Raw genomic sequence first — 19,160 nt, forward strand, 5'->3', positions numbered from 1 at the left:
TAAGTTTTTGTTTGTTTCCATTTGTTCAAATATTTCAAATTGAAAGTGTTCATGATTAATTGATTATCAGTTACTCTTCAGTTTCATCAGCAGCTGGACGATGTTAAAGTTAAAAGCTACTGTTAGCATTCAACTACTTCGCAGCTAACTATCCGTTGTCTTTTCAGGTGTTGATCAGTCGTGAGCATGAGGTGAGAACACGACACTAAATGGATTCACAGCAGAACAACAAATAACTCTGCATTTCTGAGCTTCCCACCCTGAAGCTGCGTCTCAATCCTTCAGAGGCTGCAACTATTCCCAGGATTCATTGCGCTTGGTTCTCAAAGAGTTCATGGTGCCAGCGAGCGATGAGACGTTCAATGCTTCAGTAAAACACTTCAAACTTTCTTGTCTTGTACAACTTCGGCTCTGTTGCCGACCTCTTTAGGTCGGACTGTCTCATTTTGGTTGTGGCCTTTGTGGCCTTCACGGTTGCTTTCATGCTAAGCTAAGCTAACCAGCGGCCGGCTGTAGATCCGTATTTACATCACGAACATGCACAAGGAGTGTTATCAATCTTCTTGTGTAAGTGTCAGCTGGAAAGTACACTTGTGTGTTTTCTTTCAAACCATATTTCCCAGAAAACCCTGCTGATTTATGGAGGATCTTTATTCTGTCACGGAGTTACTCAAGGTCTCTTTGCATTCGTCTCTGCTTTTCGCTCCTTTGAGGACGCCCAGCGCTCACAGGTCCTGACGATGATGGACGGACTCATGAGGGAAGTGCATATTGTCCCTTTTCTTTGCTGATGTGAACGTATCTTTCAATCTGTATTTATATCTCTCTGTATATCTCTCTCCATCCCATTCTTCACACCTATTAGTCACCGATCTCCTCCTGTCTCCGCGCGTCTTTTCCTCCACCTGCCGCGCTGTCATCCTGTCATCCTGCACATTCCATCCATCCATTACAAGGACAGTTGTGGTTACAGTTCGACGGGCTCTCTCCATTTTAACACCGGCTCCTGCAGGGCACCGTCTAAGATGGTTCCCCACGCACACGACTCACGGGATGTGGGAGCTGCCGGGTGATTTAAGTTTGGGCCAAGGCAGCTGTGACAGGAACGTTAATGCGGAGAGTCTATGATTTAGTGTTTCGAGGTTTAGTGATTTGTCGGTCGGGCAGCAAAGCTCTGAATGACGCACAGATATGAAGATTAAATGATTAATAATGAATCTCTGTGCAAACATTTACATGTTTATATTGATGGATGTGCAGCTGAATCCTGATGCTGTATAACGGCTCATGTTTGAATATAAAATAAATCATCTGTATGGATTGTGTAACTGGGTCGCATTGCTTCTCACTCCCACGCTCCTCATGCATCTTTGTCATGTTTTCCACACTCCATCTATGAATGAATCTGCCAGAGAGAAAGAGAGAGAGAGGGAGAGAGAGGGAGAGGAGAGGGAGAGAGAGAGGGAGAGAGAGAGAGAGAGAGAGAGAGGGAGAGGGAGAGAGAGAGAGAGAGAGAGAGAGAGAGGGGGACCGCAAGTTTAATTTTAGACTCAACACGTAATTCCCCATCTTTTACCACAGCTTCTATAAATAAACTCTCTCTCTCTCTCTCTCTCTCTCTCTCTCTCTCTCTCTCTCTCTCTCTCTCTCTCTCTCTCTCTCTCTCTCTCTCTCTCAACCTACGCAATCACTGTTTAATGGACTAAAAGAGAGCGAGACGGAGGGAGAGAGGGAGGGGAGACGAGAGGGGCGCTGCTTAGCAACCGTATCCTGACTTGGCAAGTCACGTGATCGGGAGATGACCTGCACCGACTGTGGTACTAACACACACACACACACACACAAACACACACACACTGACACACACACACACTTACTTTCTGAACTTTTATAAAAACCAATCAAGGGAGAAAGTGATCGATTATCTTAACTATGTTTACATTTACTTGACTCACGGTTTTAAGGCAGGACTTGTATTTGTAATGGAGACTTTTTCGATTTTGGTTCTTTTACCTTCACTTAGGAACAAGAGGTGTGAGGCTAGAGAGGCTCTTCAACACGGGGGAAACACGGCACACACACTTGATGTCAGTGGATGATGTGGTTTGTAGACATCGATGTTTGAAGGCTGATCATTTAGTGAGATTCAGCAGCGGCAGAGTCAACGTCTCCTCCTCTGGATGAGTCTGGTTGAACTGCAGTGGTCTGCAACAGGAGGAGGGATAATGGGTGAACTGCTCCTTTAATGGAAGAGACAGAAGTGAACAGCACCTGAGGCTCTTAACACATCACTTAGTCGTGTCCCCCTGGAGGGGGCACGGAGCCCCTGCAGGGGGAGCGTAGACTAAAAAATATGGAGTGAAGTTAAGTTGAATGAATATGATTGATTCATGGGATATAATCCTATTTTAAAATGTGCTTTTATATCAATGTAACTGTGAAAATCTAGAATATAAATAGTTGCATTCATACAAGTCCTGCAGTTCATCAGTTCACCTGTTTGTTCTGGGATCAGTTCACCTGTTTGTTCTGGGATCAGTTCACCTGTTTGTTCTGGGATCAGTTCACCTGTTTGTTCTGAGATCAGTCCTGTTTGCAGATCAGTTCACCTGTTTCTAACCTGTGACCCTCAAACTGCTTCAGAACAATCCCTTCATTTGAATGTGTAGAAATATTCTCTGCACTAAGATGCTGGCGTTTCTGCGTGGAAACCAGGAAGTGAGTTCCTCTTCACGCCTCCCTCGGCGTTCACCTTGACGGGCCCCCAAACCCCCTGTGCACCCCCTTCCCCTGCCTCTCCCATTGGATGAGAGACGGAGCCAGAGCCGGCTCTGATTGGTTGCCAGGACCCAGCCTGTTGCTGGGCTGTTTCCATGGAGATCATTATCGCTGTTTTTCCCTCGCCTCATCCTCAGAGATGCAGAAAGAGAGAGAGAGAGAGAGAGAGAGAGAGAGAGAGAGAGAGAGAGAGAGAGAGAGAGAGAGAGAGAGAGAGTGGAGGGATGAGAAGAGAGACAAATGATGACAATGAAAGGAGAGAACAATTAGATTAAGGGAATGAGGGAGTAATGTGGGATATGTGTGTGTGTGTGTGTGTGTGTGTGTGTGTGTGTGTGTGTGTGTGTGTGTGTGTGTGTGTGTGTGTGACAGGGACAGGAGGTGATGAATCCTGAGGAACTCTGGGATCACTGCAGTTAAGATGGCGCTCTTTTCTCAGACGCTGTCTCCCCCTGCATCCTAATTCTGCTCTCACAGAATCCAACACACTTCAGTTGTCGTCACACCCCCACACACAAACCTCTTCTTCCTAGAAATCGGAGTGAACTCCTGCTTCTAACGGGTCCATTCACAAAGTCACACACATCCTCTCACTCCTGTTGCTGCAGAACCAGAGTTAGTTAACACACTCTCAAGTGACTACTTCCAGCAAAGAGATGAGCTCAGCTGCTGCACTCACACATTCGTCAGATTAATAGCTGTCTAATGTACTGATATTACACGACAGAGGAGCCCGGCTCGCATCGATTTGCCAGAACATAAAAACGTCTCCGCACGGGCAAAAAATGGCGCCTTGAGAGTCTCTTTCTGTCAGAGACGGTGGACGTTAGTGCCTCCAATGAGGAAATTGGGAAGAATTATCACAGCGCGCTTTTCAGTCTATTAAGCAACATCATCATTCGCTGGATTTATCCGTCGCCATTCTTTCCTCTGTGAGCTGTGGTTTCTCTTCCTGTCACCTCCTGCATTGAGGCGTTTTTTAATGGCGTCTGGCTGGCGAGAATCATCTGAGCCCCGAGGAGGGCGAAAAACAACTGCTTTGGCAAAGTCAAGAACAATATCAGGCGTTATTTAGCTCGGGGAAATTTGCAGGATGAGACACAGATTGCTTGTGACATATGAATAAGTGGACGGCGGGAGGCAGTGATCGATGAGGAGGTGAGGGAGAGATTGAAGGTTTAGCAGAGGAGGAGTCTACTCACTGACAGCAGATGAATAAAAGTCTCATGCACGTCTGATTTAGTGTCACTAAAACAAAGAGGCCTCCTCAAAACACACACGGTCTCTTTAATTTACAGCTGAGTTCGGCTGATTTATATTCCTGACACACTGCACATGAGGCGTCGGCTGCGAGCCATGAATGAATTTCCCCTGTGAACCCTCCTTCACCTGTTGAGCGGAGCATTCGTGTTATTTCCAGTCTGCAGGTGAAGCAGAATCCTGCAGAACCCACAGAACCCACAGAACCCACAGAACCCACAGAACCCACAGAACCCACAGAACCCACAGAACCCACAGAACCCACAGAACCCACAGAACACAGAGAACCCACAGAACCCACAGAACCTGGAGGTGACATCACTAGTAAAGGTTTATGAGGCCGTCATGCCCCCAGTTCCTTAGATTGCTGATGTGTGTTGTTTAAAAAGCGTTACCCTCAGTTTAACGGCCATTTTAGGACATATCAGACTCAGCTATAGTCGGACTAACGGCCAGTGTTTCTAGTGATTGTCCACATGACTACAAATTTGAGAAATGCTAAAACCGATGTGCCTCAGTGAGCATAAGAGCGTGAAATCCCAAATGTGCTTTCAACACTTTCAACAATGCGAGTTAGACGTGTTGCATAAGGTCTTACATCACGAGGTGGAGCCGTCACTTTGCTGCTGTGCAGAGAAATGTTGGGCAGGAGGAATTTAACTCCACGATATGTGTTAGTCTGAGGTGTGAGCACAGACTGCAAAGTGACACTGACAGGAAGAGGAGAGGAGGAAGAGGAGGAAGAGGAGGAGGAGGAGGAGGAGGAAGAGGTGAACGAGGAGGAGGAGGAAGAGGAGGAGGAGGACGAGGAGGAGGAGGGGGAGGAGAATCCCCCTCGTCCTTCCTGTTTGTACGTCTCTGACCTTCAGACACCTGAGGAGACATTTCCTCTCACAGTTTGAGGAGGTGTGAAGGATCTCTCCCGCCTTCCCTCCCCTTCCTCCTGACCTTTATCTTCCTCTGTCTCTCTCCATCCTTCTTCTTTCTGTGACAACGCTCTTCCTCCATCCCTCCTTTCTCCCTCTGCCTCCATCTCTCTACTCAGCATCTGACTGCTCCCTCTGCTGAAAAACCGCTGGAACAACATATTTGATGGGAGAATATTACAGGAGCAGAATCAGATTTGTAGAAGGAGCCAGTAGCTTGTTAAAGCATGAAGACTGAAAACAGGGGAAACACTTCAAATGTCACATTAAACCTTTCATATCTCTTTTAAAACAGCAAATTGTCATTCAATTTTTTCGGGATTAAACAAATGAGACATGACTTGTTGAATATTAAGCTTTAAAGTTACCTGTGGGTTGATGTTGTTACCTCCAGGTTCACAGTTTCCTCTTGTTCAGGTGCCCGACTCGACGAACTGTTCATGACGAACCCTCGAGGCCCACGGGGAGAACCGGGACAGTTCCCAGCAGCACGACTTGTTGTTTCCCTCTGACCTCAACCTGACCCGAGATGAATGAGGTGTCGGACCTCCTGCTTCACCTGTGACTCTCACCTCACCCGAGCCTGACAGCTTGAACTGCTGACGTGTGTGTGTGTGTGTGCGTGTGTGTGTGTGTGTGTGTGTGTGTGTGTGTGTGCGTGTGTGTGTGTGTGTGTGTGTGTCCACAGTACTGTCGATAGTAATAATCATCTATTGTTGATGCGAGGTCAGAAAAGTGAGAATTTTAATCTAGAAAGAAAAAATCTGTGCAGTAACAGTCTCAGCTGTCAATCATGATGTTTCAACACATTTTTTTATATCTTCAAATAAAACTGATAAGAACGACCAAAACGACAGAAATCAACTTTAAGAAACATTTATTTAATTTTTTAGTTTGGTCCATGTCCCATCTGCTAACGTGGTGGGATCAGTGTCTGAACTGACCCACTCACTAACCCCTGCTTCACTATATGTAGACGTCTAAAAACACTTTCAGACACTTCTGCAGTAATTAACAACAACTCTTCAAATGCAGTAATTTGTTAAAGTATTATATAGTTTTATCCTTTTTTTCCTTTTTTTTCTGTTGAAACTTTTAAAAGCCAAAGAGACTGTCAGCTCTTAATAAGAGTCGTTACCCACAAAGTTCCTGCTTTCATTAAAGCTGCACTCTGACGTCTTCACAATAGGATTATTTCATTCGCGGCTGGATTAACTAATATAAATGTTCCTCTAACCTTGACGTAGACGGTGAATTAGTCACCCCCCCCCTCTCTAGAGAGTCATTAAAGCAACTGTTTCAGGCAGAAAATGTAATTCATGAAACACACAGTCATCTTCCCTCTCATTTGAATACAGCTGACTGATTGGTTTACAGCTGAGGAACGGCTCGAGCGAGCAGACAGAATGTGAATCACTTGTCGTCGTGATAATGACTCAAACTTTGAGCTGTGAAGAAGGAGGAAGAGCGGAGAGAGCAATTAACGGGCTGGAATTAACAAACACGGAGGCATCGAGAGACTCTAATGGCTCCTCGGTGGAGGAGATGACTGAGCGCTGAGGCCTCCAGGAAACCTCACGACCAGACGGCTGCTGTCGCCCGATCGGCTGAAACTAATAATCACCGGTCGGGAAAAGGAATTTAGGGAAAGGAATCAGTGTTTAATCACAGGAGTTTATGACGTGTTGATGTTAAACTGTGGCTCATTTAGAAGTTTATCACGTGCAACAGAATCCTTTAACCAGCTTCAGGAGCAATGTTCACGTCACTGGAGTTAATCAGATGTTCTATAACCTCGAGTGGGAGGTGGCGGTTTCAGAGGAGGCTCAGTGATTCCACATGATAATATAACGTTATTAGTTATTTAAAAGGAGATCATGTAGAAATATATCTCAACCTTAAGCACGCCTCCCCCCCCTGTCTTTGTCACTTTAGATATTTGAGGTGTCCCTGGGTCCCTTGCAAGGTGCTTCACAAATTTAAATTATTATAATTATTATTCATAAATGATCTTAATTGTACTTTCAATCTCAGCAGGAAGTAAATGAAAACAAACCCTCAGAGGGCGACTGCATCAAACATCGAACCATCACCTGCTTGTTTCCCTTTGGACTTTGTCTCTCAACAGAAAATCTAAAATCTACAAACCTCAACCCACAGCTGGTATTTGCTCGTGTTCCTTGTTCTGTGGTTTCACTGGCACCAGTAGAGATTCGTCTGACATCCTGACACTGCTGCAATCTAAAAGCACTTACTGGTTTTATTCTCCCCACTGGTGCCACAGCTCCCACTGCAGCGTCAGGAGTTAGTTCGCTTTCTTCTTACTTCACCAGCAGAGAAAGTTGGTGTCATTAAATCTACACTAATATACATTGTTAATATAATGTCTTTTTATTACCATCTCATTTCTGGGTTTTACGTTATGATATTATATTGTTTGAATGAAGGTAAATGTAAATGTGAAATCACAGTTTTAATGAGAAACACTTTGCACGTTGCTGCTGCTGCTGCCTGGTTCGATCCTGTTGTTATTTCTCCCTGGAATCACTGACGATCACTGACGATCACTAAGTTCTGCTTGTTTTTATCGCCTCCGCTGTTCGGACCTGATGAACCTTCAGTGTAAAATAAACTTTACACACATTTGATTCAGCAGCACATTGAGAAGTGAATCTTCCTCAGGGTGCTGACCGCTCCCTGCTGCACCTTCTGTGGGCTGACACAGGGGGGCAGTGTTACTACATATGGCTGTGGAGGAGCGTACACACACACACACAGCCACACACACACACAGACACACACACACACACACACACACAGTCAATAATGTAAAGGTCATTAACCCCGCCTCCCCCATGTTAGCAGATGGGACATGGATCAAACCCATTAAATCAAAACACACGACACTGATACGTTCATCACTGTAGGTTTGGTATTAACTAGTGATTTGATGCCATAACAACGTGATGATTGACAGATGAGACTAACTTGTGATTGTGCAGACTCGTGTGTGTGTGTGTGTGTGTGTCGGGAGTGTCTGTGTGTGTGTGTGTGTTTCACTGTGTACGTGTGATGCTGCATGTGCGAGTAGGTGGAGTTTGTGTGTGTTAAAGTGTGTTTATGTGTTAATGCTGTTACATGCATGAGCGTGAACACGTTGTTGAGGTGTTGGGGGGGGGGAGTAGTTGTACACTGATGAAAATTAATGATTTGTTTTATGGTATCTGAGAGTGTGAGATTAACTAACACACACACACACACACACACACACCACACACACACACACACACACACACACACACACACACACACACACACACAGCTGTAATTCAGTGAGTATTGACACCAGAGGCAGGTGCAGACGTCTACCAGTATTTTTATGAAGTGGAGATTCACTACACGAGCCACCGTGAGCTTGCTCCCCCACCTTCTGAAAAACCTGACAAATCACCACAAAGTCCTCGATCCATCATCGATCCTCTCCACCGGTGGAATCATGACGTGGAGATGTAACAGCAGGAGGAGACGGCTGAAAGCAGGACTTTGAAACTTTCAGATAAAGGCTGCGTCCTCCTCCTCCTCCTCCTCCTCCTCCGCCCGGGGACTGGTGCAGCTGATAGCATCTGTGCAGAGGAGGAGGTTGTTCTGACTACAGCAGCTTTTTCCTTCTCACTCAGCTCGTCCGAGTCGAGAGGAGAAATCCAGACTATCGTGTGTGAATGCTACAGATGACACTTCTTCTAACAGAGGCCCCGAGTGGAGACGTGTCCTCTGGCTCGCGGCTGCAGCTCATGAATATTATCAGCTCGTCTCGTCGTCTCCTGATGAATCTTTTCCCTAATTCGAACCTGAACGTGGTGGAAAACTGATTCTACAGCCCGAGGAAAGAGTGAGAGAAGGAAATAAAACAGCAAAGAGAAGGATCAATACTTCGACTGACATTAATCTCAGTCACGCGGCCTCCCCCTGTTTGCAGTGATGGATGTATCAGTCAATGACAGAGTCGCCTGCCAGGTTCATTTCTCATGCACACACACCCACGGTGTTTCAGCGCAGGGTGGTCGATGTGTGAGTCCACAGTTTGGATCGGGTCGGGAACATCTCTGGACTGACATTTATGGTTCGAAGCCTGAGAATCGGTTCTTCATTACCAGGTCAAAGTTTGGTTTCCTTTGTTCTAAACATTAGATCTGCAAAACCATGAGTAAAAAACTCAATAAATCCTGCAGCCAAACTCACATTTGGAAATTTCCTTTGTGTTTGGTGTGAACACATCGTTAGAAGAAGTCATTAAAAACCAGAGTTTATCTCCAAAACTCAGCAGGAAACTTTAAAAACATAAAGAATTCTAAACAGAGTTCGTTAAAGCGGCAGTTTGTTTGGTTCAGGAAGCCGGGGATCCTGGGTAATATCCACCGTTCAGTTGTGTTTCAGTTCAGTGAGTCAGAGCTCCACTCAGCACACAAACAGGCTTTTCTATCAGTCACCGCGTTCGACTGCAGGGGGCGCTGTTGCTCAGTCCAAATGACAAAGTGTTGCTTTAACTCTCTCTGGTGACAGGTATGAGCAGAGAGGAGTTTCTGATTCTACAAACACAACCCTGACAACCACCCGATGCACAAACAGATGTAGCTCAGAGACGACTCTGCTGATAAATGAAGAAACATGCTGAGTCACCGCTGATGAGATCCTGCCAGCGACGCAGGAGGAGGAGCAGGAGGAGGAGGAGGAGGAGGAGGAGGAGAGAAGTGGTGAAAGCTTGTGACGAGGCAGCAGCAGGGAACATGTGGTTCTGTCAGAATAAGAGGAGCTGGAGGGCGAATGCAACATGTTACTTAAAATACATATTCTCCTTTTTGGCTTAGTTCTATAAAATAATGTGGGTTTAGTTAAACAAGAACGAGAATACCAAACACGAGGTTCATTAGAACGACCTAAAGTGACAGAAACCATCTTTATCTATCTGCTAACATGGAGGAGCTGCCAGATGTGGCTGTGTGTGCAGATGTTTGTTGGTTCCCTTTGTGAAGCTCTATTTATCGTCCGTTTTTAAAGGAGCTACTCAGATAAAGTTATTATAACGTTTTTTTGGGGGGGGCGAGCGGTCACGTCATCCGTCTCCGCACACCGCCTGTGGCTTTGACAGATTTGTGTATGATCTCGTGAAACACGGCCTTCTAGAAACATTTTAAAAAACCGAAGTTGAAATGTCAAGTGGCGGTTTTAAGTGCTTTACTGAATAATGTGTTTTGGGCAATTAGGTATTTTCCGTCACAGACTGCATGGAAGTGCACTTTAAAATGAGTTTCACACTTATTCCCTTATTTCAAAAAGGTTTTCTCTGTAATTATCAGCCGTCAACTGGATTAACCTCGGGCGATCTGCTCCACAGCTCTCATTACATTTCCTCCATCCATCCCATCTCTCTCTCTCTCTCTCTCTCCCTCCATCCGTCTGTCTATCATCTCAAGCACAATAATTAATTTCCTCCTGTGATTAAGGATTTATACGTTAATCTCGGTAATTTCTCAAACGCAACGTGAAGCTTCTATTACCTGATTATTTTTCTGGGAGAATGACTGTCACCAAATGATCTTGAATCTGCTCCTGTTCCAGATGATAAGACAAAATAAAACTGTTTTTTTTTTCTCCTCTATCACTTGTGGACTGCTGCGGATTCTCATTATCTCCGGGGCCATTTTTCTCGGCGGGGCTCCAACACAACACGGGGGCGTTTTCCTCCGCCTGCTCCACGCCATTTTTCTCTCTCATCACATCTCGTCCACTCGGTATTGACTCGCTCATTGATCCAGCGGCCCACACTCCCTCCTTCCATCTCACTCCCCTAATCTCTATGAGTCCACCTCTCTACCTGTTTACTCTAATCCCTCCATCTTGCAATTTCTTTTCTTTCCTGTTCTCACGTCTCCACCCTCAATCAGAGAGGCCTTTTCTCTCCCTTCATCTCAGCAATCGTTCCTTTTCCTCCACCTCTTTGTAAATCTTCTCATCACTCGTGGCTTTGGGAATCGGAGTCCTAAGTGGTTTCATTAGTGTGAGCGATTGCAGGCTGATGCTGGAAAGCAGAGGGTGGTCACTGTATTTAATGCAAGCGAATCCACAGAAGTAAACCTCATTAAAGTGTAATGGGAACTACAAACGGAATGGATTGACAAAGTGTCAAAGTGTCCCAGCAAAGTTTTGAACAGGCCTAAAGTTTCTGTTCGTCCACATTCGAGGCACGAAATGAAGGCAGAGCCGGGAGACACCCATGTGTTCTCTACTGTCCCTTTTATTGTGAAATGTGAGGTGCTTTGTTTTGTAGGATTAAAGAAGAATGATTGTGTAAATATGGATGAAGCAATAATGAGCGAAATCTGTATTTGTATCTTTTATCAAATCAATTAACAGGACACGTCATAGTTCTATGTGTGATACTTCGTGTGTGACATTAACATTTGAAATCACAGAGATGAAACAAACTAAAATGCATTAATACAACAGTCAACGCTACAGATCCGTCCCTGAAGAAGACGAAGTCACATCACTGGAGTATTTTTCCAACACCTGGAAAAGAAGAAGAAGCAATTATCATTATTCCATCTCCCCGGGTCGATGCACTCCCATCGATTGTGTTGTCTGTGCAGCGTTAGTGTTGCGTTAGTGTTCATCTTCCCTCGTCCCTCCACCTGAGTCTGAGCCCAGCGATCGGACGTGTCTTTCCAGGAAGACGAGGACAGCTCGAGCAGATGCATCGTCCCTCTGAGGTCTGTCCGACTCCAAACCTGACAAACCAGCGGATGTTTCAGCTCTGCCTGATACCTGATGTCACCGAGAACATAAATCTGGAAATGTGCCGACTCACGACAGGAGCTGCGGCCCTGTGGCTTCATCACTCAGGCTGCTCAACACCTAATATGATCGTCCGTCACGTGGCCGTCTGGGCCTCTGATTGGAGCTGATCCGCTGCCGATGGCCGGCCCCCTCACTCACTTCACATCTGTGTCAAAGGCGGAAGCCGGCGGGGACCAGGGTGAACTCGACGATTCAGTTAATTAGTCACAAAAGTGAACAAACGCTCGCTGACAGCGTCTCGTCTCATCTGATCCGACAGGACTCGGCTACCGAGCGGCAGCTTAAGTAAACGCTGGTGATAAAACACGCAGCTGCTGCCTCGGAGCAGGACCTTTAAAAAGGAAGTGTCCACCTGCTGGAACGGGACGGGACTCCTGAAGTGTTCGTGTTCTGAGACGTTTAGGTTTTACAAGGTGAAGAGTTCATCTCTTGTAAAGCAAAGCAGATACAGATGACCCCAGCCCAAGGCCCAGGGGGGCAAAGGTCACGCAAACGTTGCTTAAATGGGATCAAGTACGATTTATTATGTATAAATATCTGTTGAAAACACATTTCAAATTGTCCTCTGCTCCCCTCGTCCCCTCTGCTGCTGCGGACGTGCAGAACAAGAAGCTATGAGCTAAATCAAAATGCTGAGTCACCAACAACCAGATCTTTTTTCCCCTGTTGTTTAGTTTTGAGATAAAATGAGGAATGTGCCTGTCACCGGCAACGGAAGTTGGTTTTGAGTTAACTGTTAAAATAAGGAAACCCCACATATTTAGATGTTGACTGTAGGTTTCTTCCAGCGGAGGCAGGTAACGTATAAATATCAACCGAGCCGGTGTTTACTTTCTTCACCGACACAGACACAAGTGAAAAGACGGCATCAATCCCAGCTCGGCTTTCAGAGGCAAGATGAGACGACTGAGAGAAAAGAAAGACAACGCGATGAGAGACGAGAGACGAAGAGCAGGCACAGCGTCGGCCTCGTGTCTCCGTGCTGCTGAAACACGGCAGGTTCTAATTACCACTGAGATATGTGCTCCTCTGTAATTACTGTGGGACTTAAAGGCTCAATTTCACATGAACCTGGTATAATTACACTCATGTGCTACAACCGTGAGAATACATCACTGAAGAAAGAACATTTTGTATTATTTGAGATTCATTTCCATGATTCCAAGTGACTTTGTCCCCCCCCCCCTCAGTCTGTTTGTTTGTTGTTTGTTTGTTTGTTTGTGAGCAAGATTACAAAGAAACTACTGGTCGTGTGTTTCAGGGAAGTTTGGTTTGGATCAGGAGGCAGATTCAGGATTCATCTTCACTTTCTTCAACATTTTCATTGATTTCTCAGAGAATAATTCATGCATCTTGATGAAAAACCAATCAGACACATTGAGGGGGACAGCATTCATTCATTCATGGAGTCCTGTTTGTGTGTCTGTGCAGCTGCAGACAGTTGTGGACTCACAACTTTCTGGTTAATAACAAAATATTGATTATAGCTGCTTTAAAGTACACAACAGAGGCATCGATCGTCTCTTCCGAGTCCAGTCGAAAGAACAAAAGAGTCAAAGTTTATCTCTAAGCTGAAAAAGTTTCTACTTCCCTGAAACATCCAACAAACAAAAGAAAACATATAAATCTCAGCAGATCTGCCGCTCGCTGCTCAGCTGCGTCTTCACGCCGCGTCCGTCTGTGGGGAAGCTGACGGGGACAATAACCACCACGACCTCCTGTGCTTTTGGTTTACATTTTATTTGACAAGACAATGATCTGAAAAACATGTACAATAGGTTTCCCAAAAAAGCATAAATGAAAACCGATCAGTGATAAACAAATTAAAAAAGAAAATGAAAGAAAATCCATGAAACACAAAAATATGATTACACCTCCAGTGTTTTCTCCTGTTTTTCTTGTAGCATCATCGATGTCAAACGCATCCTGTGTGTGTGTGTTTCCCTCTTTCATCATCCGTCCGACTGTCAGACGAGAGATGTGAGAATTGAAGAGCTAAAAATAAAATAAAGAAGGCACGTCTGGCTGCGTGATGAGAAGCTGGGATGTCGATGGATGAATGAGAGAGAACGGAGAGGGAGAAAGAAACAACGAGGGAGAGGATTCAGACCGAGACATTCACAGCTCGTGTTTCTGGCTTCGAACCCTCGGCCCCAACATGCAACACGGCACCACGTGAGGTCTCCGCCCTTCCACCACGCCACCTTCTCTCAGCTGCGGACACGTGAGGTTAATGGACGAAAGCGACCTGCTCACTGGGTTCAGGCTGCGTCTCCGCAATTTCCGCCTCAGGCCTGTTTTTCCTGGAGAAGTTAAGATTTTAATTCGAGATACGTCCAGAACGAAGCGACTCTATGAAACGTGACGCTCTGGATAAGACTGATCCCCCGAATGAGACCAAACTCATAACCCACCGCTCGCCGAGTCACTCTCCAACATAATGGATCCCGATGATTGTCTGTCTGCTCAATCCCTCCAGCGCAGCCCGCCAGCAAAACACATCAAACACATTAATCCACAGGAAACTACACATTCATTCATTTTGGGAAATTAATTTGCAGACAAAAGAGCGGTTGAGTTTTTAGTTCAGTGGCCGTGCTCGTCTGACACTGCACCAGGTTCGTGAGTCAAAAAGCCAAATACTTGTCATGGGAGGCGTCGACTCTTCTTGCAAAACAAGGAAATAGCTTTTATTCCCCCCCCATAGGTCCATGCAGCATGCAGACGTTCCCTTTGAAGTAAACACCTCAGACTCAAGAAGCAGACGCACGTAGAAGACGTATACACACGGGTTGGTGTTATAGAAGTCCCTCTTTATCCTGGAATTCAAACTGCGGAGTCACATTATCAGATAAACACGTATTGCAGCTGAAAAACAAACCGATTTCCACAACGAGGCTCGGTTGCGTTGAGGTGAATCTGACAGAAATCAGCAAAAATAAAAGGCAAAAGCCTAAAAACCCTATTTCGAATGATGAGTGATCAACAAGTCAGCCTCTGCACCAAAGCCAGTGATGGTTATAGATGTTGCATGATTGTCATAGATCAGAAAAACTAAAAATGTTGCATTCGGAGTCGACCACGCAGAACGTGAACTTCCTGTTTTCTGCTTGTTATCTATTCAGTCCTCTAACGCTTCGTTCTTATGATTTTCTTATTCTACGAATGTTTCTCCCGGCACCTCCTGCATATGTGCTCCAGTCCGCCGTCCCGCCGCCAACGCACCACTTCTCAGAGTGGAGGTCACGAGATGAAGCCGCTCTGTTTGCGTCGCACTCTGTGGAGACGACGTTTCCGCGCGGGGCCGCGTTTCCTGATCAAAGCTAAAGACGAAAAACACGGGCGCCTGCCGAGCCGTCGCGCACAAACACCGAGAAATGAAAAAGAAATCACCACTCTCTCAACTCAAGTTGTTCTGGTGCTCGTGGTGTGTGTGACGGTGACGGATGCAATGAGACAGAGATAGAAAAACGAAAAAAAAAAGAAACATTTTCTTTTTGACATTCAAAAATGTTTTTACAAATGAAGGAGATTATTCCGCAAACAGCCTTGGGAAAAGTGTTTCAACAAGCCACCGATCATGCCATGCAGAGTAATATGAACAAGGAGTAAAATCCACACCCATCGTTTTTTTATATATATATACTCAAATAAAATATTTTAGTATTAAGTGACGACCTCTGTGTACCAGTGAAAAGTAAAATAGTAATATACACTTTTTTTTTTTTTTGATACTCGCTCAATTTTGACATTTAACAAACTTCCATCCCCTGTACAGAGGCACTGAGAACACCTACACTTCGTTTTTTTTTTTATGTGTACACATGTCACCAACAATATATTATTCATCAATATTTACACCGTTCACCATTTGGTACCATCGGGCGTCGAGAGACCAAGTTCGGATTCGGCCCGGCGTCCTGTTCCCTTTTGTTTTTTTTTGTTGTTTTTGCCGGTTTTTGCTTCCAAGTCGAGAGATCGGCTCAAATGCAAAACGCATATTTTCCCCCGCAGGTGAAAAGTCCTGCATACATCAGAGCGTGAGGCCACTTTAATCAGGTAAAATGGCTGTAATGGCAGTAGTCCTCTGATGTATGCTGAGCATGTTCACTACATTCCTCACCGTGCTTCCCCAACCGCTACACCGTGAGTTATTAGACTGAATACAAACATCGGTGTGTGTGTGTGTGTGTGTGTGTGCTTTGCAGTGAACCACAACTCCTGCAATCAAACCACAGCAGATATGAATGAATCTTAATCACGTAAGGTTGCCAGGTAACGTGGGTTCACTGGTTTGTGCGAACGAGCAGCGCCGCCGGGCGCCGCCGGCGGTCCGGGGGCGGACGAGGCCCGTGGACGACGTGGTAAAGCGGAATGTTTGTTCATTGGACCGTAGACAAGAGAGGGAAAGGCTGTTTTTTTTTTTGGGGAATTATTGTCGATTAATAACTGAAATACGTTGAAACATCTGGAGTGATTAACTGAAGCCGCCTGCGGAGCCAGACGATCGGGGTTTTGGATTCGCCGGAACCGAATTCGGCGGAATGTAATTCAAACCCAACCGACCGCGGCGGCAAAAGGGAACTTTGAATGGATTTCAAAGATTTCATTTTTTTTAAAGGCTGCCACTGATGTTTTATCCTTTTATGTGCATTTAAAGAGGGAGAAAGGTTTCAAATCACTTTCCTACGGCTGTAAACAGAAAACTTCGTATATTCATGGCACAAAATGTTGCATAAAATCTGTCACACTGGATTCACAGGAAACTCTGCTGGGTTTGAACAGCGTGTGTTAATTAGCTGAGGGGGGGGGGGGGTGTTCCAGTTCCCCTACATTGCGACGCCTCTCACCCGTGTAATTAACATATTGTAAACGCCCGCCTCATCATACGCAACGCTCACATGATTTCAATGGCTGCGTGGCTCGTCAGATATCACGAACTACTGTCTGTGCATGATGATTAAAACGATATCTTGTGTTTCATTAGGATTATTTGAAATGTAGTAATAATGAAGACTATACGAATCCTTTAGATTTAAAGATTTAAAAACCCACAGCTCCCAGTGAACGAGTCGAGTAAAGAAAAACGAACCCAAAATGTCATCACGTGTAAGTTTCAACTTGGCCTTTGCTTTTCATGCAGATTTAGGTGACCTGGAACTCGCCCACACGCCCGTGACGCGGTGCCCTGGTCGCCACGGCTACACGTACATGGCGGGAGACACAAAGCTCTCGCCACGACAGATGTTGGCAGGCGGTGGCTCGTGGCTGGATGAATCCAAGTCGTTGCCGCGGTGACCGTCGATGTTGTCGTATTTGTCCAGATCGACCATGACTGGAGGGGCGCCGCCGTTCAGGGCGCCGGTCGTCTCGTCGTCCAGGTTCTGCAGAGTTGAACACAGCCGGGTTCTGTTAGTCGACTTCATCAGGAATATAATAGATTTACAGAATATAATGTACGGAAATCAGACCAAAGCAACAGAGGAAGCTCAAACATGAAAGGAAACTAGCTCCAAATCGTAAACTGCAACAAACACAGAAAAACACGAGACAGTTAACAAAACAAGGTGATTCCAGAGAGTGATGAGCGATGAGGGAGTGTTAATGAGATATTGAATTAAGAGAATCTGTGATTGTGAGAATTAATTACTCTAATTAATTAAGAATAAAGTAATTTAATGAGAAAAAATAATCCTATCATGATAATAAAGTTGTAATTCAAGGACAATAAAGTTATATGTTGGAGAAAGAGTCAAGACGTTCAAAGAAATAGATTTCCAGAAAAAGGAAAATTAATTTTGAAATGATGGTAATGGTTTTTCATGTAATTTTATGGCTTTATACTTATGATTTTATTCTGAAATTCTCAGATGTCTCTCTCTTTAAGTGACCCAGTACTTCATCGTAGTCATTTTACACAGTTAAACAGTAATAACAGATTGACTGGTACCAAGTTAAAGAGCCGTGACGTCCCTGAGACACTTCAGATACAGCACAGAGCCCACTGGGACTGTGTGTGTGTCTGTGGCTGTGTGTGTGTGTCTGTGTGTGTCTGTGTGTTATTCACCGTGACAGGCTCTCTCCCTGTGGGCTCGTAGTAAACCTCTCCCGGGCTGAGAGGAGCCGTCTCTGTGGCCGTGGGAGGCTCTGATGGTTTGTTCAGCTACACACAAAAACCCCATCGACACAGGGAGGTGAACAAAACAGAAAACAACACAATCAAACAAAACCGAGGGGACAAGAGGAATAAGAAATAACTTCACGGTGACGAGATAACAGCTGTGAAATAACACAGCCACAAATACACGGATGAATTCCCACTGCAGTATTCTAGATATTCAGGGTTTGGTATGACCAATATGACAGTTAATGAATGTGAGTTAACTTTAACTGGGTCTGTGATTCTTTACATCAACTCCTCTTGTCTAATAAACACTAATTCACTGTGTCAGGATCCTGTCAGTGATTATTTATCATCTGTAAATATCACAGGGGCCACTGCTCAGGTTCAAGTTCATTTATCTCTTTATCATTTTATAATGTGTGTCTGTTTAACATCCGTTTAGACGTACTTTATACATACAATAGAGAGAGAGGAGGAGAGGAGACAAGAGGAGAGGAGGGAGGAGAGGAGGGAGGAGGAGAGAGGAGACAAGGGAAGAGGAGGGAGGAGAGGAGGGAGGAGGAGAGAGGAGACAAGGGAAGAGGAGGGAGGAGAGGAGGAGGGAGGAGAGAGCTCTCCTAATGGAGCTCTTTACAAGCCGAGCTAATTATTTCGACACACAAGCCAACTTAGATCTCTAATCAATAGCCATTAGCCCCATTATGACTGTCCAAATGGACTGTGTGTGTGTGTGTGTGTGTGTGTGTGTGTGTGTGTGTGTGTGTGTGTGTGTGTGTGTGTGTGTGTGTGTGTGTGTGTACAGTATAATCAGCCCCAGTAAAGATGGATCCGAAGCCACGTCGAACACTCACCATCTCTGTGGAGCTGCCGGCCTTCACCGGGGGAGGGGGCTTGTGCTTGGGAGGGCCGCTGATTGGACGAAACACAGAGATAATGTGATATTGATCCGCGCTTCGCTAACACGTCAGATTTCTCTTTTTTTTAATTCAGATTAGAAACAATACTGCGAAGAAATTTGGAAAATGGAAACACGTGAACAGGCAGAGCTGGAGATAAACGCTCTGAGGCGTTAAAGGGCTGAAAACCAGCAGCGTGTGTGAATCTGAATCTGGATCCACTGACTTTAATGTGGTTTCTTAAGGAGACGGTGGGTTTGAGCTCTGTGAGTCCATTCTACTTTAAATTATTAATAATCAGATGAAATACAGGAAGCACTG

The 19,160-nt window shown here is 45.2% G+C and overlaps 1 protein-coding gene across 2 annotated transcripts in view; it reads right to left on the bottom strand.

Moving 5' to 3' along the window:
• Nucleotides 1–13,543: 13,543 nt before the first annotated feature.
• The window catches only part of pvrl2l (PVR cell adhesion molecule related 2 like), a 221,361-nt gene continuing 215,744 nt past the window's right edge, over nt 13,544–19,160 (bottom strand). For both annotated transcript variants that reach the window (XM_047344089.1, XM_047344088.1), the window contains exons 8-10: nt 18,795–18,852; nt 17,887–17,982; nt 13,544–17,203 (exon numbers count right to left, since the gene is read on the bottom strand). In XM_047344089.1, coding sequence (XP_047200045.1) covers nt 17,021–17,203; nt 17,887–17,982; nt 18,795–18,852 — 337 coding nt within the window. In that variant the 3' untranslated portion in view covers nt 13,544–17,020. The remainder of the gene's footprint in view (nt 17,204–17,886; nt 17,983–18,794; nt 18,853–19,160) is intronic.

This window comes from Hippoglossus stenolepis, chromosome 17 (assembly GCF_022539355.2).
Source record: "Hippoglossus stenolepis isolate QCI-W04-F060 chromosome 17, HSTE1.2, whole genome shotgun sequence".
Taxonomy (NCBI): domain Eukaryota; kingdom Metazoa; phylum Chordata; class Actinopteri; order Pleuronectiformes; family Pleuronectidae; genus Hippoglossus; species Hippoglossus stenolepis.